This window comes from Rhynchophorus ferrugineus, unplaced genomic scaffold (assembly GCF_030347505.1).
Source record: "Rhynchophorus ferrugineus isolate W39M unplaced genomic scaffold, kcgeb_rfMv2 rfM11, whole genome shotgun sequence".
Taxonomy (NCBI): Eukaryota; Metazoa; Arthropoda; class Insecta; order Coleoptera; family Curculionidae; genus Rhynchophorus; species Rhynchophorus ferrugineus.
The window spans coordinates 9,002,549-9,028,268 of record NW_027472590.1 but is presented as its reverse complement, the minus strand read 5'-3'; the positions used below and the strand labels follow the sequence as shown (position 1 = coordinate 9,028,268).

General features: G+C 34.8%; 2 protein-coding genes and 1 long non-coding RNA gene across 4 annotated transcripts in view; 1 reads left to right on the top strand and 2 right to left on the bottom strand.

Annotated features, from left to right (window-relative positions):
* Nucleotides 1–578: 578 nt before the first annotated feature.
* Atf3 (Activating transcription factor 3) lies at nt 579–23,500 on the bottom strand. 2 transcript variants are annotated; one of them, XM_076418435.1, is made up of 5 exons: nt 23,227–23,500; nt 21,693–21,902; nt 4,824–5,032; nt 4,624–4,783; nt 579–3,111 (listed from the first exon to the last, which is right to left on the bottom strand). In XM_076418435.1, the coding sequence occupies exons 1-5, from the start codon at nt 23,452–23,454 to the stop codon at nt 2,878–2,880; spliced, it is 1,041 nt and encodes a 346-aa protein (XP_076274550.1). In that variant the 5' UTR covers nt 23,455–23,500; the 3' UTR covers nt 579–2,877. The 2 variants fall into 2 exon arrangements, with proteins under 2 accessions (XP_076274550.1, XP_076274552.1); XM_076418437.1 differs by having other exon boundaries at nt 4,624–4,762.
* Nucleotides 3,845–4,168, top strand: LOC143205259 (uncharacterized). The gene is made up of 2 exons (XR_013007786.1): nt 3,845–3,980; nt 4,046–4,168. It is a non-coding gene; the product is annotated as an uncharacterized LOC143205259 (long non-coding RNA).
* Nucleotides 23,461–25,720, bottom strand: part of LOC143205256 (uncharacterized) — a 67,456-nt gene continuing 65,196 nt past the window's right edge. The window contains exon 4 of the mRNA XM_076418440.1: nt 23,461–23,763. Within this exon, the coding sequence (XP_076274555.1) occupies nt 23,636–23,763 (128 nt within the window). The 3' untranslated portion in view covers nt 23,461–23,635. The remainder of the gene's footprint in view (nt 23,764–25,720) is intronic.

The window sequence follows — 25,720 nt, the reverse complement described above, 5'->3', positions numbered from 1 at the left end:
GGCACTAAACAAATACGAAAAAGGGAGCAGGCGTTATAGAAGAGTATTTTAATTATTTTGTCTGGAGTATGGGGCTTTTAATTTTTTTTATTTACATTTTTGTAGTTTATTTATTTTTGCTTTTTGCAATTATGTATATTTCTGTTGTTTTTTATTATTATTTATATTATTTACATTTATGTATATTTGTATAGGATTTTATTTTAATAAATTAGTTTTTTAAATTAAATTCGATTTTCATTCAAATATTATTGGCCAGCGAATGTGACGTCATAAAATAGTCACGTGAAATGGCTGACCAATCAAAGCATATTATTTTCCTTACAGGATTCTATATAATATTTTTAAACTAACCAATCAAATTCACGTTGTCAGCGCCACCAATGATTGGACTAAACAAGATTTTGCCCCACCACTTAGCATTGTAGTTGCACACCCCTGGTTGTAGTATATTGGATTCAACCTTTCGATTACTTGTAAATGGCAACGTCGCATAATCAAGCGGAAACTAGCAAATACGGTTCTCCAGAAATATCAGGATTATGTCTTTAAACAATGGGGAAATAAAACACGGTATCTTCCGAAATTATAAATATATTTTTGAAAATAAAGTTGATGTCGAAAATATAAAATATCCATGTTAGAATTCAATATTAAGGCACTATAACCGGTATTAACGTGTAAATTGAACGCCTTTGAAACCCGTATCTTTTTCTACAGGTAACTGATATGCACTCTAAGATCGAGGGAGGCCGCGCGACAAGAACGACATGCGAGGTATTACAGGCATCTTCTCGCGGCGGTCTCCGGGGCGCGACTCCCCCTCGATCGAGGTAAAACACCGAAAAGAAAAACAAAAAGGAATAAGATTAAAGCGTAGGATTGTGAGAAAAGCGTAATTTTTCCACTCAAAGCGAGAAGGCGTATTGAAAAAGTCGTCTTGATCGGCGAAAATATTCCAAAGAACGTGCGGTAGGTACCGTTAGGATTTTGTGCCACGCCAGCAAATCTTCGAATCCATGCACAATCTGACAACGCATGTACATTACAACTTTTTAATATAAAAATACAAAAAAAACATTAAAGCCTAAACAATGTTACACGTGATGGCACAAGGAAAATAGCTTAAAAGAGTCCTTAACTAGGTTACACTTTCTTTTTTAGATGTCTGGCATCTTATCACAAAATAACTTTTTTTTTAAGTAGTAACATGTCTTTTTCGAACAATTTAGCTGTCGGTAAAACTAACGACGTTTTTCCATAAAAAAATCAATGCTACGAAAACGAAGTAGTTTTACCGATCACATCACCAAAAAGCGTTAATTTCTACAAGTTAGAAGCTTCTTGAAGCACAAATTATATAAAAATAATTGGCTTAAGTAACTGCGAAAAAACAAACGGGCAAGGCCCACCGAGACCGAGCCCGCGGTAAACAATTAACAACCCAAACAAAAAAAAGTCAGAAAATATTTCTTACTTCGGGGACGCGCGTTCCTTTTTTTACATATACATATAAAAATATAACAATTCCATATATATTATACAACCAAATGTCGGAAAGATAATATAAAATACTAAAAATAAAGTAGAAATACGTACAGTAGAAAAAATAGTAAAATTATATAGTCCAAAAATAAATAATGATAGGCGGATAGTACAAACTGTAGCGGGTACTTGGCAGTAGTAGTATCAACAAGTGGTTTGAGGGAGTCCTCGATAACCTCGAAACAACCTCGATCGGGCGTGTAAGAAAAATAATCAAACTAATACTAATTTTTTTTTCTAATTTTTTTAGATTATTTTTTTTTGGAATGCATTCATGTTTTTCGAGCAAAGTTTTCAACAAGGATAATGTAACTGTAATGGTACAACGACCACCGTAAAATACAAGTCAAGCACGTAACAACTGGAGGACCCAGAAAGGTAGTGAAGCTCTACGTGTATATATCACCATGCAGCAAAAAGAAAAACGTTAACAAAATGGTTCCCACCTAAACCAGTCCTGGTTTCAAATTCGTGGAATGCTTGTGTATATCACCCCCTCCCCTCCACGGAAAACCCTCTCAGATATATGTATAAAGTGCACAACGTTTCAACAGTAATAAAGTCAGATCTCTATAAAACAGAATAACAAAAAAAAAACAGTATACACAAACGTGAGCAAAAGGGACGTCCTTTCTTTTTCGGTTGGCGAACGTGAAAAGCATCCAAGTCGTGTGGAGAATTGTTGCATAAATCGGGGTAAAGTACTGGCCAAAGATATTAGATTAATCCTACGTACACGTGCAATGAGTTTGTGATGTGTAAAATTTCCCATAGGTCATAGGGATTGTCCCCGATGTTGCCAGATTGTTCAAATTTCCGTATTGTTCGTTATTACGTTAAAATATCTTAATATTTTTTGCCGTTTGTCCTGTTTACTAGATATGTATACATCGGTAATTATATAACAATTAATTCGTTTCAACTTATCATGAGGTTTGAAATGTTTTCAAAATAATTCCCCATGTATAACGACAAATGACACAACCTGGCAACATCGCGAACTAATATATCAACTTTTTCACCCTGTCAAATAGTGTGTGTAGTCGCTTGTTGCGATATATGTTTGTGTGTGTGTGGGGTGGTTTTGGTTCGACGAAGACTGGACCACCGCGTAACATAAACCTGATGTTGGAAGAATTAGATGATTTTCAGTACAAGTACGAAGAGTAGTAATTTTACAGCCCTACAATTACTATAATGTATAAAAATACTACACTAATAAATAAACTATAATATTACAATAATCGGAGAACAGCTATAAAATACAAAAATATATTTCAAAAACAGAATTTGCCCTTAAAGATAGTTCAACAACGGGTCGGGACGGGGGGGCTAGGCCATGCAGCCGTTGTCCATCTCCTGACTGTTGCCGTAGCTCTGGTTGGAGGAGTAATTGTGACACGGCGAGCTGGAGTAGGAGTACGGACTCATGGTATCCAGATTGATGAACTGGTGGGAATCGAAGTCGCCGATATCCTCCACGATTATGCTGGGCGGTTTGCTGTAGCCGGCTCGGGTGTAGGTTAGATGTTGAGAGGTAGACGCGCCGCTTGGTCTGGTGAAAATCTGAAAAAATCACAGTTACTCAACGGCGGAACTTCCCTAAGATAACGCCGCAAAGTAAATTGAGATTTATTTTTACAGGAAATAGAGAAATATTTGGCAACGCCCGCTATTCGGATGACACCGCCTTTTATTTAAAACCATTTTACTGGGCAACACTCGCAAAAGCATTTGATTGGTTCATTTCGTTTGGATGGTGTGTATTTGTTTTGCCTGCAGTTTTCTGTCTGTGACAGAAAGAAGGGAATGTTTAGCGTTTTAATTGTATTGTGACTAAATAATAATAATATTAGTTTGTTATAATGCATCCTCGATGTAAGAGGTATTGTATACCTGCATATACAGAGAGCACGCAAATTAGACGTTGTTATCCTTTTAATAAGTCTCCGGCTTAATTTAAAATATGATAAATCATCTGCCAAAAATCAATTATCTGGATTAAATATAAGTGTCTGTGTGACGCAGCATTATTTCTCCTGGTATGTATATAATTATTTTCTCTAGAGCATTTATTTATATATTGTCTTTATTGCAGAAAATTAACCTATTTTCCCCTAGTCATCGACAAAGGATAAACACAAAATTTGTTCAAACAGAACCATGTCAAAATTACATCGAACGTAAATGTGTCTAAACTACATGATGATCTTTAGTTCAAAGTCGTTCAACATTTGAATAATGCCAAATAGTACTGCCCTGAGTTGAAACGCATGTTTAAGGCTATTTAATGAAGATAGTTGTGAAGTTTTTTGGATCTATTGGAGTGCAAAGGATCAACTATATGCAATTTTTGTTTACATTATGTTATGACAGCAGATTAACAAGATGAGGCTAATTTTAGAAATCCATCGGTATATTGCTTTATAACAGTGGTAGGTCTTTAAGCTAAATATTTTCTTATTTTATTCCTCGATTTAGCCATGTCATTAACATGCAGTAATTTTAACAGATGTCTTTTAAGAAAAGTTGTTAAGACATCTTCTTACTCTACGGTAAATAATGATTTTCTGGATGAATGTTATAATATTAGAAATATATAGAATTTTATATAGAACAGAAATTTGTTTCCGTTACAAGACAACAAAAATATGGAAATTTAATCGATCATATTATACTGATGGCATTGAAGTAAGTGAAAATGTAGTAAAGTTGTTTTGTTTTTATATTGATGCAACATTATTTATATTATATTATATTTCATTTATTGATATATATTGTTTCTGTATATTTATATATGCTGCTTGTGCTTATATCGATTTTTGTTTAAAAAATGTGTTTAGGAAATGAAAAGTATTATTTATTTTTATTGGTTAATAAAATGTGGCGTCAGGGATTAGCCACGTGATGCTAAAGTGATATGTGCTGAGTTTGTTGTTAACACTGTTTAAGAAACGATCAAATGCCTTCAGTGCAAAATGTTTACTTTATAGGTGTCTAACTAAAGTGCTGAGACTTTTCAGCAGAGGTCCCGGTCGGGTTGTCTCTATTACTCTACGGATAAGGAACTAGTAATACCTCCATGTTTTGATTCCTAAGACTGGGACTATCTGGTGCGGGTCTACTGTATGAATGTTGTTCCATGACCGACGACACAGGCGGCAATTTGTACAAGCTCTCCTTCGTCACTGGGCCGATCTTGTTCTGACACTGAGGCCTGTAACAGTCAGGATCCCCACTTACGCAAACTATTAACGATTTGCTGCCGTCAATCTCACCTGTGGACGGACAGGACGTCCCTCAGCAGTCGTTCCTGGTCGCGCAACGCCTGCAGGTGGTTCTTCAGGTCGATGTTCTGCGTCTCCAACGTTTCGGACTCGACGATGAGGTTGGCGATGCGCTCCCGCTTTTTTAGGCGGCACTTGGTCGCCGCGATTTTGTTTCGTTCGCGTCTGCGTCGTCTTCGTTCTTCGTCTTCAGGCGTCAACTAGAAGAAAAGAATGTAAACGATAAATAAAGCATTAGATGCGTGTACAAATAATATCAGTTTTTTACATTATACAAAAGTTGTGTCGGAAGTAACTTCGCTTATAAATACAAATTTGAAAGTCTAACATCTGACAAAAGTTTAGTTCTAGAGAATCCCCGCATGCGCACAATTTGTAACGTTGCCAGTTGTTGAAACTTATACGCATATTTGAAGAATATAATAAAAATATTATCTTGAATTCACAAGTTATTCTAATATTATATAACCTAATGTATCTGTTGAGACCCAAGCTAAAATGCTTTGATATATTTTTCGTCCTCTATAATATTAAAGAAAGTAATACGAAGAACGCTTTATAAACATCTTTCATTTTAAAATAATGTTAAGAAGAATTGGTACAATATTATTTTTCATCTATTTGTACATTTTCTCCACAGCTTTCTGGCAACATGTCGAAAGAGCCACGTCGTTTTAGTATCTATCCAATTATTGATCAATTTTCGCTCTTCGAAACCGTGTTCTAGTCAAGTCATGCTACAGCGATCTGAACAAATAGCAATCAGAAGACGTTAGGTTTGGTGAGTAGAGCAGAACTTCTCCTTCGAGCTGTAATAGTGTATAACTAATAACTTTTTGTCGGTTACGTAGTTCAAATTGTTCAATTAACGTCGCTCGACATCTACAGTAATAGTTTCATTCTGTCTTAGAAGATCATAGTACACTAGAGCTTGCTGATTCCACCATATTGCACAACATTTCAATCTGTTTGTTAATCTGTCTCATTCTTTTCAGATCTTTTCCCTAAAAATATGGATATAGTTGTTTCATTAAGCCGTCTGAAAGTTCATTTGGAATCTAAGCTGGATTTTTTTTATTAATATCGAGTTAAGTTATAGTAACAGTTAATTACATTGATACTTCGCATTTTCACCAATTAATATCGCTGTTCAAAGTACATACAGACACCAAATAATTATTTAAACAAACACAGTTTAAAAATAAACTCAACGTGTTAAAAATTAGGTTATGTTGATGGCACGAATCAACATAACCTATCTTTTTTATATAACAGACCGTAGTTCGTTCGTGAATTATTCAATTATCTCAAAGGTCATCTTTCGGAAATTAAATACGCTCCGGTCTAATAAAAAAATTACCCACAACCGAAAGAAACAAAGAAAACGACGTTATTTAGATAAGTGATTTGTTAACGTTGCGATTTCGTGACCCAAAGACATTTGGGAGCGATCAAATTCGGGTAGAGGCGTGACAGGGCACAGAGATCGATAAATGCGTTTGAAAATAAAAATGAAATATGTAGTACGAATTTATTATTAGTTTTTTTTAACAGTGGCCATAAAAACAAACTGTGTATTCGATGTCCAAAAAAAAGCTGGTCGCCTTCGCCAAATTATCAAAACAAACGCGTTCGCCAAATCGTTATTATTATTTTTTAGTAAAATTGATCTTTAATGAAACACTCTTCGCACACAGTGTGTTTTAATCCTCCTAAATTTAATTGCGGTCATGTTATCGACGACGTTAAGGATACAGAAAACGATTACCACAATGAAAATTACTGATAAAAACCGCAATATAATGTCGGCAAATTATAGGAAACTAGGGATAATTCACTCTATTATGACCACGATCTTAAATAAAAACACAATAAAACGGGAGTACTTAGAATATTAAAAAGGTCGCGAAAGCCCGGTCCGGTCCTGCGCTATCACCAACCCATATTGTCCGCCTACAAAATCGTCTCTGTCCTACCGGTTGCCGAATTAACGGTAATTCGTTCGATTCGACCAACGAAACGGCACGCCAAAATACCCGTACTTATTGTTCTTGTATTTTTATAATGCAAATTTCTGGCCTATACGAGGGTCCCGTTAAAGATCTCTGTAATATCGATACAAATGTCATTTATGTATGTGTTTGTTTGCGGTTGAATTATCACTGTTTGGTCGGAAACTTTTTTTCTATAGTTTTTAAATCATAAACTACCACAGCATGTTATTATAGAATAAAATTAATTTTTAATTTGGTTTTTGCTTGTTAAAAAATCATTATAAAGGGTTACAATCAGATAATTAAATATTCCTAATTGAGTTTTGACACAGCACGGTACGAAACGTCATTGCAAATATTTACAGTTGACCAAAACATTTAAAAATTATTTTTCGTGAAAATTACTGAGGAAAATATTTGTCGTTATTGATATTTTAATCATTTTTATTTAACATATAGTTACAGTAAATGTTTACTGTTAAATAATTAAGTCTCATTAAATGTTTGACTTTTTTTCGAAAATAAAAAAAGAAGAATGTCACCGTAAATATTTATAATCGAACAATTGGGTTATGCTACGTTTTTTAATGATTTAAATAAGTTTAATATTAACAGATAAAGTTGGGTTTGATTAAAGCGAGTTAATTTATGCTTAATCCTAATGATGATTAATTGAAATCGATTGTATGGGTGATTCTTTACCGAGTATAAAATATCCACAGCTATAGTTGATTGTAATTACGTCTTTTAAGGCTGTTTGAACGATATGTAATAGTATAATTGGAATGGGATTTTCAGTTCTATTTATTCAAATATAGGCTGGAAGTTTGGTATTGGATGGCAGATACAAATAAACACGCGAACCTCGTATGTTTGCCCGCATACGTACCATACAGGTTCCAGATACATAATAAACGAGACGAAGAGAGCGAGATAGAGATAAATTAAGGCCCGGTCCGTCCTCTCCCCGGATTCGACCGTTCGAATTTCCGAAAGTCGCCGGGGACCGACTCTCTTTTCTGCTTTAGAATTTGTTTGAAAAAGTTTTTGCGTTTGTTGACCTTTCCGCCGCCGTGGGCCAAATTAAAAATGGCGAATTCTAATTAAGTTCGTTCTCGATTTCGCCGGTACCGAAAATTAACCTGTTAGACGGATCGCTAGGTGCCGGCGAGAGCTCTTAGAAAGGCCTAATGGATTTTCGGCGGGTTTCGATCGATTATTGGTATCGGCTTCTGGTACAGAGCGGGTTACGTAATACGGGGCGATGATTTTTTGACTTGTGTATCAGATACTACTAGGAGCATGAATTAATCATGACTTGTGTCATTTTTTTGGTAGACATTACTAGGGGTGTGAATTCTTTTTGAGGCTGTTTTTGAAAAAATCAGGTTTTTCAAGATATTATCATGATTTGTGTCATTATTGAGGGTCTTTTTTTATGTGAATCATTTTCCAAAATATTATTATTAATTTTCTCTTTCTTTTTGGATAGAACTGGAATTGTGTGTCGAAAAAATGAGTGTTTTTACGAAAATAGACAAGGCGTTTTTTTGTGTCACTTTGTGGATCAGATATTACTAGGAACGTGATTTAATTTTGAGGGTATTTTTGCAAGTCAAGGTTTTATATCATTTTTTATGTTTTACTGATTTTTGTTTTCTTAAAACGCAGACCAAGGATGTCCTTGGTACTTACAATTCCACCCGATAATTCGATATTTTAGACCTTTATTTTAAGTTAAAAATTAAGTTTAAATAGGTTTGAACGATAATGTGAAGCGAACTAGGTGGGAATTGTGGGATTTGTCGCCTTTGCTGATAACCCACAACAGAAACAATTACCGCGAGCGACCGGTACTTCTAGCACAATCTAACACAGATATCCTCCAGAGGTTAGTAGCCTGAAGAATAAGCTAGAATAGTTTTTAGTATAAATTAGGATAGACTAGGTTGTAAGTTGTACAGCAGATCACTTACTGAAGTGATCTTCTACATGCCAGGATGGTTATATTATATAACTGAAATCATATAATAATACTTATTGCCCGCGGGCAGATTGTCGACGTTCTAGGAGATTAATAAAAAAAAGAAGTTTAGAAAGTTTTTTTCTGATTTTTCAATGTTGTACAACGCGAAAATTTTCATACAACCATACCTTACCTCGAAACATCGCCGCAACCATCACGTACCGGATTAAAATAAAAATGACACCGTTCCCAATGGCGAAACCTTTACGATTTTCATCGATAATAATAATAATTGTAGAGTAAATCCAAATAAACAAACCGTATTTACGAGGCCGCGCGAGGAGAGCGCTGTGGATGCACGAATGGCACCGGGCCAGATTCCGAAGATAAATGAAAATTATGTGCAAAACCCCCCATTCATCTACGATTCCGAGAAAACTAAAATGGGACCATTGGATGGCGACATGTAGTACGCGACATCGCTTTATATATAACCGAATAATAAATAATGGCGGCGTATCCAGTCAGAGTGCGAAATCTTGTATCCGTGGGCATTATAGAGGGTTAGAATCAAATATGGTATCAAGGTTAACAGAGTTGGTAATAATAAATTGGTTGGTAAATTGGAAGATATGGAGAATACGTCTATATCGACGCCAGATTAAGTTAGAAATATCATTGTAGAAGATCAAACTCAAAATTAAACAACTCTATTGGTTAGTCTGAATATACTCCAACTGGATCTAACAATTTTGATCCAATTTGAACTTAACAGGTCGTGATGCGTGTATAAATTTGATGGTTGGATTTGATCGGATCATTAATTTGTGAATTATAGCATTTTGAGTGAAACAACTTTTGTTACTGTGAAAAAATGGATAAAAAGGAATTTCGCGTGTTGATAAAATATTGCTTTTTGAAGGGAAAAGATACAGTTGAAGCAAAAACTTGGTTTGATGCGGATTGGTATGCTAAGTTTAGAAGTGGTGAAAAGAGGTTGTTATCGACGAAAACATTTAAAAAATCCACAAAATGCTTTTGAATTACCGTAAACTGAAATTGAATGAAACAGCAGACACTCTAAGGATATCAACTGAACGTGTACATCATATCATTCACGAATATTTGGGTATGATAAAGTTGTGTGCAAAGTGAGCGCCACGCGAACTCACTTTTAACCAAAAACAACGACGAGTTGAAGATTCGGAACAGTGTTTGAAGATGATCAAGCGTAATAAACCCGAGTCTTTGTGTCGATATGTGACAATGGATGAAACATGGCTCCATCATTTCACTCCGAAGTCCTATCGACAGTCACACGAGCGGACTGCACACGATGCTGAATCCGCTCCTAGGCGTGGGAAAACGCAACAGTCGGTTTTGACGTCTGTATTTCGGGATGCGCATGGAATAATTTTCATTGACTACCTTGAAAAGGGAAGGACCATCAACTATTACATAGCATTATTGGACCTTTTGAAGGACGAAATCGCTGAAAAACGGTTATATTTGAAGTAAAAGAAAGTACTGCTTCACCAAGACAATGCACCGTGATACAAGTCAGTGAAAACGATAGCAAAAATCCATGAATTGGGCTTCGAAATGCTTCCTCATCCACCGTATTCTCCAGAACAGGCCCCCAGTGACTATTTCCTGTTCTCAGATCTTAAAAGAATGCTGGCTGGGAAGAAATTTTCTTCGAATAAAATCGTACTACAAAAGTGGTATGATGATAGGCCGGGGACTTTTCGATTGACTTGTTATTTCTCCTTTTTTTATTCCACAATATTCAAGAAGAAACGTGTGCATCGAACATGCGGCAGTGTTTGGCGATTTTTTGGCAAGCACTATTCGAAAATATATCGAGTTTCGCCCGCTTCCTCTCCGACCCGATGCCAATCGGCGTACAATAAAATTTCTACAATTTACAATTTAGGAAACCTGTTTTACATCGTAAATTGTTGCGGTTGTCGTCTACCGCCCCGCATGCCCCCTCGACGGCCGCGCGAATCCGACCCACCGAGTGCCAATAAAAATCCACGACTTTCGCAAAGTAGGACGTGTCATCTCGTTTCGTCGTTGTTTACGTGTTTTTATTGTTGTTGTTGTCGTTGTTTGTTGTTTTTCGAGTTTACAGTAAGACTTTCGGGTTCTTGGCGATGGCGGCGGTGGTGGTGGTGGGTCAGCGGATGTTTAACGAGCATCAGTAGGCGCCCACGAAGGTCTGTTTACTGAAAGATTCGGAAATATCATCGCACGTTCAAATAGTCTTATACATTTTAATAAAGCACGATTAATGCAAAACAATTCACATTTATAGTAAGTAGTTTTATGTGTTATGTTAATTTGAGATGAATAGGTATTCGTTGAGGTTTTTCAGTTTTATCAGATTCTCCGTTCTTTTAGTTTCGGCATCATTATACCAGGTGTGTTGGTAATTGCCTTCCTCTTTTCATAATATGTTTTGTTTTGATACATCTGTCATTTTATTCTACTGACTCCTCAAAAACTTTATTGTCCTCAAAACTACACAGTCTGAAAACGTATCTTTGCGGCACGCATTACTTCTTTTGCTTTATCAAAAGAAAAAACCCATATACAGGTAACCGACATAATAAACCATCGCAAGAGGATAACAGCCCAAGAGAGTTTTAGCATCAGTTTATCATTGCATACAAAAGGATTTCGTAGATATTAGTAAAGCATTCGTGAAAAAAGATCTGGATTACAGTAGAATAAAATCGTTTTTATGGAAAACGCATCTATTTAAATGGCTCAAAGTACCATCGCGAAAATAAGATTATTGACTGTATAGGCTTCATTCTGCTTCCTAGTCTTCTTCATACCTTAGCAGCAGTTCTAGTAGGTTTTCCAGAAAGGCGATAGTAAAAGTGATAGTTGAAATAAGTGTGATTGAATAAAATTATAATATAAAGTAAAATTATGTTTATTTCCGGGTATCTATTAAACAATGTTACGTTATGGCGTTACGAAAGTATAAATAATGAATTTCGTTTATCGAATTTCATGTATTCTTCGTAAAAATTATCACTATATATATATATATATATATATATATATATATATATATATATATATATATATATATATATATATATATTCAGTAGATGTTGAAAATACATTGTTAAATCTTTCTGTTTCTATAAATACTCCTCAATGATCTCATTGTAAGGTTTCTTGGGACTTTCTGACAATACAGCGACCTTGATATGACCTTGACGATGAAAATAATGAATCCTATCACTTCAAAGATGCCCATGGTTTAATTTTTTAAATATTTTAGAAGTAAACATGGAATGAGGTAATCACAGCAACGTTGAAGCATTACTAGTTGAACTGGATAACACGCAGGACATCAGAAGGTTGAATGATGGATGACTTTGCAAAAGCAAATATACTATTCAAACAGGCTTTATTGAATTTATTTATTGAGTGATGAATCATGTTTGATCTAATGTCAAGTTGGGTATATATTCCGATTTGAGCGATGTGATGAGCGTTTTACTAACATGATGTTTCCGATTTAGTCTACCATCGAGATGAATGCCGAGGTATTTCTTTTATTTATAATCGAGGAACTAGGTTTCCCTCAAGTGAGGTTTATGTATTTTACAAGGTATTAAGAGTAAAAAGTGATGGAAATAAATAAATCATTCAATATAAAGAGATCAACAGCTAAGACTCATCAGAAAATTTGTGGTGAGACACTAATATTAGAAAAATATGCCAAGTATTTGTTGAGTAATATCAAATACTATTTGAGAAAGTTTAAGACTAATGTTTAAGAGTTATTTCTCATCTTTTTTTAAATAAAGGCTAGGGTTATTAATATTTTAAACCCGAGCTATTTTTTCTATGTACTGTTTCCCTATATCGGCTTATAATTACTGTTTATATAATGATGGACTGCCAAATTGCATGGTGATATTATAGTTATTCAGTTTGTGTTTAAGGATCATGGTGATCTGAAGCCACATCATAGCTTACGTTTCAGGTTTTTTTTATTAAGTTTGATTTAATGCTATAAATGATATTTATATTTTAAAAAAATGCCCCTAAGTAACCTAGAGCCATAAGCTTCATTTATACTCTTTATCACTATGATAACTCCAGAATATCATATTAATGATGCGTCGGTTATTGTGATAAAAAATCATGATATATTCACTTTTTATTTATATTTTGGAAAACATCTCTACACCAAAACGGTGATTTTCTACTTTTTATGATCTTACGCTCCTCAGTTGATATGTAATAAAACTATGTCTAGATCCGTCACTAAAGCAACCAACCTATATTGGAATTTTAATTAAAATTTCAGTTTTCTATGCTTTCCCTAAAAATATCGCAGGGTAAGAATACAATAAACCGAATAGAGAGTGAGAAACCAGCCAAACATAGCTAAAATATACACAAACAAAACTGAGGCTAAATTAATTAACATCTGAAACGCAGAGACAAGGGTAAACTAATTAAATTAGAAAGATGTACTTGCAACAGTTAAAGAATGCAAATAAGATCGCTGTATTAGTAGTTACAGGACAGTATTCAGCGTTATTGATGGAGAAAAAGCGTGATTGATAGAGGAATCCCGATATTAATATTGAATCAAATGAATGTGCTTAGAAAAGTGTCGATCGTCTATTCCAAACAATTGTTGCAATCGTATATTTAAACCTATTTTGGCTGGAATTACACTGGATACTATTTTGGAACCATCAATAACAAGAGAAACAGTCTTTGGAACATTTTCCGATGACAATGATGAGTCATTATGGCAAAAGAAAAATTTTTGTAAAAAAAACAGTCCGTGTGAATTTTGCTCTACTTTTAAATATACGAGGGTCACTATTTATATTTCGGGAATAGGGAATAAAAAAACAAATAGTTAAGCTGCGAATAAATTTTTATTGTTTTTCAAAGTACTCGCCACGATGATCGATACACTTATGCATACGCTTAAACCAATGTTTAAAGCATTTATTCCATTCCGGATGAGGTATCTTCAAAGCATGATTTTTGAACGCTTCAATAGCTCCTTCGGGCGATGAAAATCGTTAACCACGCAGTTTATTCTTCACGGATGGGAACAAAAAGAAGTCATTGGGCGCCAAATCAGGGCTGTACGGCGGATGACCCATCAATCCTATGTTTTGAGTGCTCAAATAGTCTCTTGTTTGAGCCGATGTGTGAGAGCTCGCATTGTCATGATGAAGAACAATCGGCGTCTCTTGTTCGTTTTCCTTATTTCATCGAAGATTTATGGCAAACAAATGGTTGTGTACCAATCAGAATATACTGTTCTACGATCCTCTAGACGCACTGTTGCAATATGACCAGTTTTCCCGAAGAAATAGGCCACCATTTTCTATGAAGTGCTACGTGCGCGTACAACTTTTGTTAGATTTGGTTCATCTTGGAACACCCATACAGTCGATTGCTGCTTACCTTCGGGCCCATACTAATATATCTATAATTCGTCACCTGTCACGATTCTCTAAACATCTTTCGAAGCACCGCGATTGAATTTCTTAAGCACTTCTTTGCACCAATCGACACGAGCCTTTTTTTGAGCGATTTTCAAATTGTGTGGGATCCAACGTGAACATAACTGTCGCACAGCTAAGTGTTCATGCAAAATCGCATATATGGTTGTGGAACTAATGCTTAAGGATGCCTCTATCTCACAATAAGTGACATGACGATCTTGCTTAATCATTTCGCACACAGCATCGATGTTTTCTGGCACAACAGCCGATTTTGGACGACCGTCACGAAACTCATCGGGCAGCAAACTACGACCACGATTGAATTCACTAAACCAGCGATACACGGTGGTTTTTGAAGGAGCTTCATCGCCAAAAGTCAAATTAAGTCGATTGATGCACTCTTGTTGTTATAATCCACGTGCAAAATCGTAAAAAATCATCGCACGAAAATGTTCACGATTTAGTTCCATTTTTTGCCGAGTTTCGTCTCAACCAAATAAAAAATACACAAATAGCGCCCGTGCGACAAAATGTTCTGAGTACGTATGTCGTCAAGAATGTCAAACTTTACGATGGAACCGTTATATGGACTCACATGACAACGTGTTGCCAATTCCCGAAATATAAATAGTGACCCTCGTATACTGATGTATTTATTCCACTCTCATCCTGCTTATATATTGATGCAAGTACAACAGAACAATAGTAATAATTTAATTTGATAAATTAAGATTGTACAAAGCATATCTAATGTAAGACGTAATTAAAAAAGTATAATTTATCCTATAATTCGAAAATTCGAATCCTGTAAGGAAGAGTATGGGACTCTGGCTGGTCTCGGTAAAATTAAATGTGTTCAAACTAAACTAAATGTGGTAAAACACTATACAGGACAGTGTTTAACGTTATTTCAAAACAAAAACAATTAAAATTATTGACCAATGGTAATATATTTAATTGTTTTATTCAATTTTAATGCAGACTTATTAAAAATGCTTATATATAAGATATCATTTGCCTTATCAACACATTTTTAATGTTTGTTATGTTATTAATTAATAATGTAATACAATTAAATTTATTATTTTATTTATGATCCATATATTTTGTCGTTAATTTATTACCGCTGATGACATATCTCTGTGCTCTCACATGTTGTATGCATTCTCGTGTTTTATATGACGTCGATAGCAAGGGTTTCGTTATCTATCTGCACGGGTTGATAGGTGACATAACGAGGCTTGGAGAGGAATACTGTTATCAGCCGTGAACGTTATTCGGAGAACAACTTTTTATGGCTTTTTTTAAAATATCAGTTTTCGATTGTAGTTACTGGCCAGTTCTTTATAATATTAATACCTTTCATCAAACTCTCAAATTTGTTTCAAGCATTTTGCGATACTGAGTCTGTTATATGGAGATTCGAAACAATATATCTCGAGTTATTTAGGTTCAAAGTATGTGCTCGGTATGTGATGATAATTTCGTTTCATTGGTGCTTTTCAACCATCAATGATGTTCTTGATGATGAGTAGGTTTGACGTTCAAGTGATGAGTAATCATCAGTTTAAAATCTAATATATACTAACGGTAGTATTATTTTAATAATGACATCTTTTCATTTGTTTTTATAACGTCACCTTACATATTTTAATAATTCAAAATCAAAGATAATGGTTTATCAGCCTCCTATAAAGCCCATTTGAACGTATGGGTTCAAATATTGAATTATACTAAAACCGACTTATAATCCAGCGATGCCAAAACAAAATTCTTTGAAATTACCAATGCTTATCGCTATGTAACCAGCGGAATAACTATACGATGGCCTTGAAATTAAATGAATTTACGGATTTATCTAAGATTTAGCCTTGAAACATGGAATGAGGTAATCACAGCAACGTTGAAGCATTACTAGTTGAACTGGATAACACGCAGGACATCAGAAGGTTGAATGATGGATGACTTTGCAAAAGCAAATATACTATTCAAACAAGCTATATTGAATTTATTTATTGAGTGATGAATCATCTTTGATCTAATGTCAAGTTGGGTATATGTTCCGATTTGAGCGATATGATGAGCGTTTTACTAACATGATGTTTCCAATTTAGTCTTCCATCGAGATGAAGGCCAAGGCATTTCTTTTATTTATGATCAAGGAACTAGGTTTCCCTCAAGTGAGGTTTATGTATTTTACAAGGTATTAAGAGTAAAAAGTGATGGAAATAAATAAATCATTCAATATAAAGAGAACAACAGCTAAGACTCATCAGAAAATTTGTGGTTAGACACTAATATTAGAAAAATATGCCATGATTAGTTTCAAATGTTGGTCGTTATAAAAGCAGAAACAGGATGAAATTGTTCTGCAGCATAATAATCGTCAATCATATTGTAAAATTCATGAAAAGACTTCTAGGTCATAAAAAACTAAGATTTTCATCGTCGTATTCACCGGACGTTATCCCTTTTGAGCAATACTTGTTTGATCGACCACCACCAGCAGTATATCAATAACAAGCATCAGTACCAGTCTTATGTGCAGTCAAAAAATCAGATCAATTGATAAATTGCTTCAAAAACTGGAAGAAAGTAGTAATCCACGATGGTTGGTACATTGAATAATAAATGAATAGCCAGTGTTTGATAATAAAATCTTCATTATAGAAGAAAATTGCTGTATATCCACTAGATCCGTTTTAAAGTCCTTAATATTTGTCTACTTTATTTCAACGAAAACTTCAGCTAAGACTCACTAAATGATCCCTAAGACAAAGAGCCCAGCAGAAGGTCGAAAATGATAAAGTGATCCTTTAAACGTTCCACCTGGTTAATACTTATTGCAATCAATTACCAGTAGAAAATCAACACTAATCTTCACCCTTATGAAGAGTTAAAAAAGATGGTCAGGATTTGTTTATTATCTTAAAAAATGAGAGAAAGTGCTTTGTATAACAATTTTGTTACTTTTTTTTACAATAAGATCTTAATTTTAGTAAAAATGTAAAGGCAAAGTTGTATACCCAATAGATTAGTCGATATGCCAATTAAAAACTAGAACTAACAGCTCACTTGAAAAGTCCCCAGCTTGACACATAGATGTCGCTACTAGAATTAAATGCATATGTTTTTTAGTTAGCCGTAACCCTCAAAAGATGCGTGTATAAATTTTACAGCTGTCGGATTATTAATTTGTGAATTATAGCATTTTGAGTGAAACAACTTTTGTTACTGTGAAAAAAATGGATAAAAAGGAATTTCGCGTGTTGATAAAATATTGCTTTTTGAAGGGAAAAGATACAGTTGAAGCGAAAACTTGGCTTGATGCCGAGTTTCCGGACACTGCCCCAGAAAAATCAACCATCAAGTTCTAGTGTGCTAAGTTTAGACGTGGTGAAATGAGCACCGAAGACGGTTAACGCAGTAGACGCCCAAAAGAGGTTGTTACCGACGAAAACATTAAAAAATTCACAAAATGATTTTGAATGACCATAAATTGAAATTGAATGAAATAGCACACACTCTAAAGATATCAACGAACGTGTACATCATATCATTCACGAATATTTGGGTATGAGAAAGCTCTGTGCAAAGTGGGTGCCACGCGAGCTCACTTTTGATCAAAAACAACGACGAGTTGATGATTCGGAGCAGTGTTTGAAGATGATCAAGCGTAACACACCCAAGTTTTTGCGTCGATATGTGACAATGGATGAAACATGGCTCCATTATTTCACTCCGAAGTCCAATCGACAGTCATCCGAGTGGACTGTATACGATGGGTCAATCAAGAAAACGCAATAATCGGCTGGCAAGTTTCTGGCGTCTGTATTTTGGGATGGGCATGGAATCATTTTCATTGACTACCTTCAAAAAGGAAACACCATCAACAGCGAGTATTACATGGCGTTATTGGACCGTTTGAAGGACGAAATCGCCGAGAAACGGCCGTCAAAAATCCATGAATTGGACTTCGAATTGCTTGCTCATCCACCGTATTCTCCAGATCTGGCCCTCCAGCGACTATTTCCTGTTCTCAGATCTCAAAAGAATGTTCGCTGGGAAGAAATGTCGAATGAAGAGGTGATCGCCGAAAGTGAGGCCCATTTTGAAGCGAAGGACAAATCGTACTACAAAAGTGGTATGGGGAATTTTCAATTGACCTGTTAGAACCAAACTAGTTCTGTACACCTAACGAATACGCGTTAAAAACAAAAATTGCATGTTCTACACCTGCGAAACTGGGCTAGCGTTAAATATCGCGCCGCACATACGGACTCGCTGCGAACGGTTATGGCCCAAACGACTGATAAAAACGTCGGTTATGCTATTTTCGTCCGTAATTAAAGGGAGCGGCTGATAAAAATCGAACACCAAGTGCGAGCCCATAAAAACGATGCAAATGTTGGAATACGGACGCCATTTCGCCAATAAACATTTTGTTTTATGTAAGAATAAAACTGTTACGTGACGATAGGAATCTGACATGTTTTAAGGACCAGCAACAACGAGGTAATTTATTAGAGAGAGTGTGGGGGTAGAGGGTGGTGATGGTTTCTCTCTTAATTTGACCTCATTTTCGATTGAGATGATGACAGTGGTGAGCAATCGCAAAAACATTGTACTGGGTTTATAATAAAATATTTTTAAGACAAAAAAATTGAACTGACTCCAGAAAATAAATAATAAACTCACTAAAAAGTAAAAAAAAAGTTGCTTGGTGTTGCGATGGTGCGCACCTACTGTTGCGATAGTCGCGGGTTTGAATCCTGCTGGGGTATGGCCGTAAATTTATGTTTGTGATTGTCTTAGGCAAGAGTGTAAAATCCGATAAGGAAAATGATCCCAGCCAAGCCAGTAACCAGACCGGGTAAGACCGGATGTCTTCTGGGATGATTTCTAAGTTGGTCACTCACCAGTCGGTAGGTTGTAATACCGAGGTAATGCCGAGGACCGTGGTTCGGAGCACACGTTAAGCTGTAGATCCAGTCCAGATAAACCACTAGTTGGTAAAAAGGTGACTTTAAAATAAAAAAAAATAAACAAAAACCTTATTTAACATATCTACTACACGTATTTTGTATTCTACTATGTACATACAATTTAGCTTAATACCTACCTAAAGCTATTTATCTATTTACAATATTATTTTAACTAATACCATCAGTTTAAAGTCGGTACCGAGCCCAAACAATATAAAAATAAAATATAATTTTGTGAGGTATACAAAAAATTAAAATAAGAACAAAACAAATCTAATTTGTTGCTCGTATCGACTTCAAATTGATCAGTTGGTAGTACTTAAATTAATATTGTAAATAGATAAATGGGTTCAGGTATTTAATTTGTTCACTTTTTGTTCTTTTTTGCATTCATTAAACATTAATAATAATTAACTTGTAAAAAATGTTTTCTTTTTAAATCTCATTCGAATGAAAATACCTAAAATGCATGCTTCTAGACTAGAATACCCTCTTCAGGGCTATGCAAGTACTGCTAGAAAATGAATACTCTGGAGGCAGAAAAATCCCATTGGCAGGCTTTTAATATCTTACATATCGTTATATACTATATACAATTATATAGTTATTATATACTATATAATATATATACCATATATAAACTTAAATAAAAACAAATCTATATAATTTAAACTATCTATGTGAAGTTAAAGTTCTTCTAGCTCAGTAAAATACATTTGCATCAGATTTGCCATCGATACAATTTTGATGTGTCTTAAGAAATAGTTTTTTTATAACATCTTTATTAGATACGTTTAGTACAATCTTAATTATACATTAATTTATTACTACTTTTCATTTGTACTTGGATTAATACACAAGACGAGTGATATAGCTATAGCTATAGCCTTATATAACTATAGCTTATAGCTATAGCCTTATATAACTATAGCTTATAGCTATAGTTATATAAGGTATACACTTTATATAAATTCATATGGTTTGGTTCGGTTCAATCTCCTGACATCATGCGCGCTGTCTAGCAGTTGTATTGCTTCCATGTTAGTATGATTTAGTAATCTTTTTTCGTGTTTCAAGACGAAATCTTGGATAACTTCGCAAATCCATTTGATTTCCAGGTCATCGTGCAGTTCTTCGTTGGTTATGTAGCGATAGGCATTGGTAATCAATCGAAGAACCTTGTTTTGATAGGGTTGGATGACTAGTTGATTTGAATTTTTATTGCAACCCCATATTTGCACCCCATAGGTCCCAATTGGCTTTATAATTGTCTTATAGATCACCCTCTTTGATTTTAGATCAAGTTGGGAGTATCTTCCGACTAACCACTTAGAAAATATGCGCACTTGATTTCAATAATGCTGTTATTATAGTTCCCAACTGGTGTCTGCACTATTACTGGGTACTCTTTAGAGTTATTACCCGCATTTATTAATTTTCTTACCTAGTGTTATACCGATCGTATTTTTTACTTACCCACTCACTCACTCACCACTCATTCTATAAAAGTTCTAGTATACTTTTTAAAATTATTATTGCGTTCAGTTGCGGTCACACAGTACATTCATTATAGACGAATCGATTGTGAACAATTTTAGGTTATTTGCCTTCATAAATCCTAGTTTTTAGTCCATCTTTTCTTAAAATACAAAATTAAATTTTTAACGATTTTTAAGACATATAATTCAAACAAAATCGAAGCGCGCTAAAAAGTTTAAGCGTTTAAACGAATTGCTGAAATAATGGTTAGGAATCGTTAAGTGACGTCAATGTTTCGTACCACGCCTAACTGATGTTTGGTTTAATATGGTGAATTTTTAAATTTTCTGCTTTTATTTCTATTAGAATATCAGTATCACAGATGTAATTATTATAAATCGATATATTTGTTACTCTTTATTACATATATCAAAATATCCAAAGTACGACATCAATTTGGTGAAAGAAAAAGCTTTAACAAGCTTACCATTCAGCTTGAATGTATTGTTAAAGAACATACTCGGTCTTTATTTCTTCAAAAATAATAAGATTTATTTAAAATCGAGTTTGATTTCTCACAGGTAGTATTTTAAACAAAAATGTTGAAACTTCTTTAAAACCGTCTTTTTAATAAAATTGTCTGTAATTTCGAGAGAGTTACTCCATAAATAACGTGCTTTTGTTTAAGTCACATCCTAATGAAGCAAAACACTGATGCATATATTTAGAACATGATATAAACAGCATCAATCACTTCTTTGCGGTTTGACCTACTATCTAATCGGCTAATAAAAAAACAGAACGAGACAATGTCACTTCAAGCTTCTACGAGGATCCCTCGACCTCATTTTACCCGACATCAAAGACGCCGAAATACGATAAGTGTCGGTCGAAACGATATGTACTAATATTGATCTTTCCCTTACCCCATTCGGTTCCTGCTTGATCTTGTCCTCTTCGTTCTCGCTGACGTCGTGGCACCGCTTCAGCCGCTTGACGGAGTCCAGGTCCAAGAGGTCGTCGCCGTCGCCTTGCTGTTTTCGTTTCTGTTCGATGGTTAGTTTGAGACCGGCCTTGATCAGTTGGGAACACGTATGTTGGACTGATGGCGGGTTGTTTCCTGTTGGTGATTCTACCTGCGAAAATGATACGACGCGTCAGGGACGGATGCGTTCTGGTTATCTACCATGCCACAATGAACTGTATAGATGTATAGATAGTTTTTAGTGAACGAATGTTATACAAGCATTGGTCATTGAATTCTAAATATATCAAATCCAGAAAGATAAAATAAAATACTTGAACAATTTCTTGTTGATTTTAAGCGATTAATTCAGCATATGATATGATATCGAGATATCTTACTAGGTTCTTCTACGCTGCAATGATATGTAACTACTTATTGAACGAGTAAGCTATAAAACGTGTACAAGAAGTGCGACTTGTTGGAATGACTGATGATACAGACCGTGTTGCTTGCATGAATTTTTATCAGCGATAAGTAGCTGAAAATGCGAAGTATCCAGTTAAAGAATTGTTAAATTCAATGGTTGTGGCATTTATTTATATAAAATAACCGTTTTCCAATACAGATGCTAATATTGGAACTCTCTCTTGGAAACTGGAATTCTTTCAAATTTGCATCTTTAACATTCATTATTTTCGTTGGTCAATATGAAAAAATATACATCAGAGATTTTTATAAAATTATGGTGATACTGCTCCATTATATTCTAACTATCGGTTTTGATTTCGATGATTTAAAAGCGGTTTTAGTGTAAATGTCAAAGAACTTCGAACTTAGGAATGAATTACAAGACTTCAAACACTTAGAGCATTCTCGGATAGCTTAACATTCAGTGAATCAACTGTTTCGTTACATGCAATAGGAAAAATATAAAGAAGAAGAAATGGTCATCACTCAAAAATGACGGAAATTGTGGCTTTCGTACGGTTTTCAACAAAGTTTTCTGCGACATACCATGACTGGTTATGGAAAATTAAAAGATTTTTCTTGCTGATTTAAAATGATTTCTTCTTGAAAAAGAAAAAGAATTTGTTAAAATAGAAAAAATAATCAGAATACATGCACTTAGCATAAACGAAACCCTTAATAACCGGGTTCGTATTAGTCGCTTTATATATAACATAAATAAAGTTTTTGACTTTTAATAAGTGAATAATGATATTAAGCAATTGAAAATAAATTTACATTAAAATGGACTTTATAATGGGGTCTTTCCAGTCCCAGGGTAATCAAAAACTTCCTTTTGCATATTTTACACTTAAGTTACGGATGTGGTACATATTTTTGCAGACAGTACATTTATTTATGGTTGTTAACAGAATGAGGAATGTTTTAATAACGGTAAGGGATCGCTGAGGATGGTACTTAATAATGATGGATGTCATGGTCGAAGTGGTATTGCAAAAATAATCAGAAAAAAATGACGAACTTACTTGACTGCTACTGGAACTATTCGAGTCACTACTTGTACTAGTCGGTGGGACATTACTAACGATCTTGGGGGCATCGTCGCCGAACTGGTAATTGTCTAGGGGATTCGTCATGGCGATCAACGAGTTCAGGATCTCGGGAGTCCTGGGCGTCGTGCAGGAGCCCTCCACCAACAGGTTGGTGGCGGCCGAGGCGGCGGTAGCCGCCAGGTTCACGTTTAAATTATACATGGTGCGTTACTTTTTAAAAATAATATCACGATATTCCTTCTCAACGATATTGAGTTCGACACTAACGAATTAAACAGTCTCACTAACAACTAGATCACAGAAAATCGTACGATACAAGCGCTGGACTGACCGGCAAGCTTATAAAGTATCTTTTATCACTTTTAGCGGGTTCTAGAGTCCCTCACTGTCGACACTGGACAATTATGCACCGTGGGTTAGAGAGATGCTCGGATCTCTCTGGAAGTGATGGTGTCCTGCTTGGTCCTGATCTTGTTAAGCAATGGCTGAATGCCGTAGAAACCACCAGAACTGAAAATAAAGAACAAATATCAATATTTCGGTTCATTAAAATAGTCGTATTCGAGAAAATACTGCGATTTTAAGTGCCACTAGATTAACATAATTTTTTATCGTAATATCGTAATTAGACAATATCATAGTCTGGACCATTTCCTTTCTAATGCTAATAATGTATGTATACAGGATACCACTCTAACACAGAAAGAATATTTAAAAGATTTAATTCAAATAATTCACTTTTAATAGCTGAAGGTCTGCGTATTTTTAGCTTCTCCATCAAAACGTCATAGGATGTACTCGAGCTAAGACTTTACCCACCTTTTTGGAGTAGTTTCTCAATAACCTTATTCGCATCAAGCTCTTGAATGCTCTTGAACAGTTTTGTGTACAAATCTAATATAAATATTGTAAATTAATATTGAGTGTTTTGTTGTAAATTCCTGATATTCATTGCTGTTGTTTTCTTAATTTTGTTTCTGTTTCTTCAACATTCGAATACCCTGATGAAAACCCGATGATGTTTTGTTAATTATCAATTTAACATATTCAGAGTTTTAAAAAAATGTTATTAATATTTAAAAAAAAACGGCATATAACAAAAACCAAAGCTTATGAATGAGTTTTGGCATGAATAGAATTACAGAGACAGGTAATTTGTGGTAATCCTCGAAAATTAATTAAGAATCCTAATATATGAATAAATTTCTTTCGAAAACTCAAAGCCCAGAGATCTACAAGTCAAATTAGACATGTTTAACCTTAATAACTTCCGTATAAGAAAGAAATTAATTTAACAGACCTATTTCTATTCATCAGGCATCGATTAAACATAAACGTCATCCACGCAATGCTATTAAACTGAACACCCACCAAAATCTACTACAATTGCGGGCACATCAATATTTAATAAAAATGGCATGTAGAAAAAACGAATAAACCCTAATAAATTACCGGCAAATCACTAAATCACTAGCCATTACCGGCCATTACAGATTTTTCTATCGGCCGTGATTCCAACGAAGGCCATCAAATTAATTAACAATTATTAAATTATAAAATGGTCGGGTCTTCTTCAACTCGAATAATACTGGTATGAGAAAATTAATGGTTCTTGAATACATTAGCTATTTTTATTCGAGAGCCTCTTCAAGCTAGGTAACCTTCCTGGCGAAGGTAACCAATTAATTTTCATCCGAAAAAAGTATTAGAAAAATGTTCGGTTTTCCCACATGCTTTACGAGCAAATTTTATTATCTTATTAATATTTATTGTTCGATGGCTAATTTGATTGCCATTACTAGTTTTTTTTGGTCTTGCATGAAATTGTTGAATTTTATGTTTTCTAGTAATAAATTTTAAGCATTGATATATTAAGGTGATTGTATGTCATTTAATCGGCGATATCTATTGTTGAAAATACGAACTAATAATGTAGACAAGTGTAAATTCGATGGTTATGACATTTCTCTACATAAAATTGTAGCGACCTTGAGGCATGTCGAATTTTACATAGTGGAATAACGCCAACAGCGCCAACTAAAACTCGATAACGAATAGCTGGCAACCCTGAGACGTTTATCTGGGGTGTTATTGAAGGGTATTGAAGGATGACCATCGTTTGGTCTAGACGTGCCACCTTCGACTGCCCAAGCCTCGTCTCCAGGTAACACCGCTGCCATCCGCTGTATCTATTTTGTATTTTCCACATTTTTATATTACTTCAATAAATAACGGTCACAAAATATAAAATCCACCGTTTCGTTTCGTTTTACCTCCATTCACCGAGCCATATCAAACTACCCTAAAAAATATTAGTTATATTATTGATTTAACACTTTAAGAATCTTATAATGATGCTGCTCTGTCATATTCTAAATGTTGGTTTTGGTCTCAACAATACTAAAAGTGGTTGTTTTAACATCAATGATTAAGAATGGCCTTAATGGCCAAAAAGCTCGAAGACTGA

Coding starts and splice junctions, on each gene's coding strand:
- Atf3 (XM_076418435.1), bottom strand. CDS start 23,454: ATGTATAATTTAAACGTGAACCTGGCGGCTACCGCCGCCTCGGCCGCC. Junction 4,784..4,823: donor GACGTCCTGTCCGTCCACAG/GTGAGATTGACG, acceptor AGTTTGCGTAAG/TGGGGATCCTGACTGTTACA. Junction 3,112..4,623: donor TTAGGAATCAAAACATGGAG/GTATTACTAGTT, acceptor TGATTTTTTCAG/ATTTTCACCAGACCAAGCGG.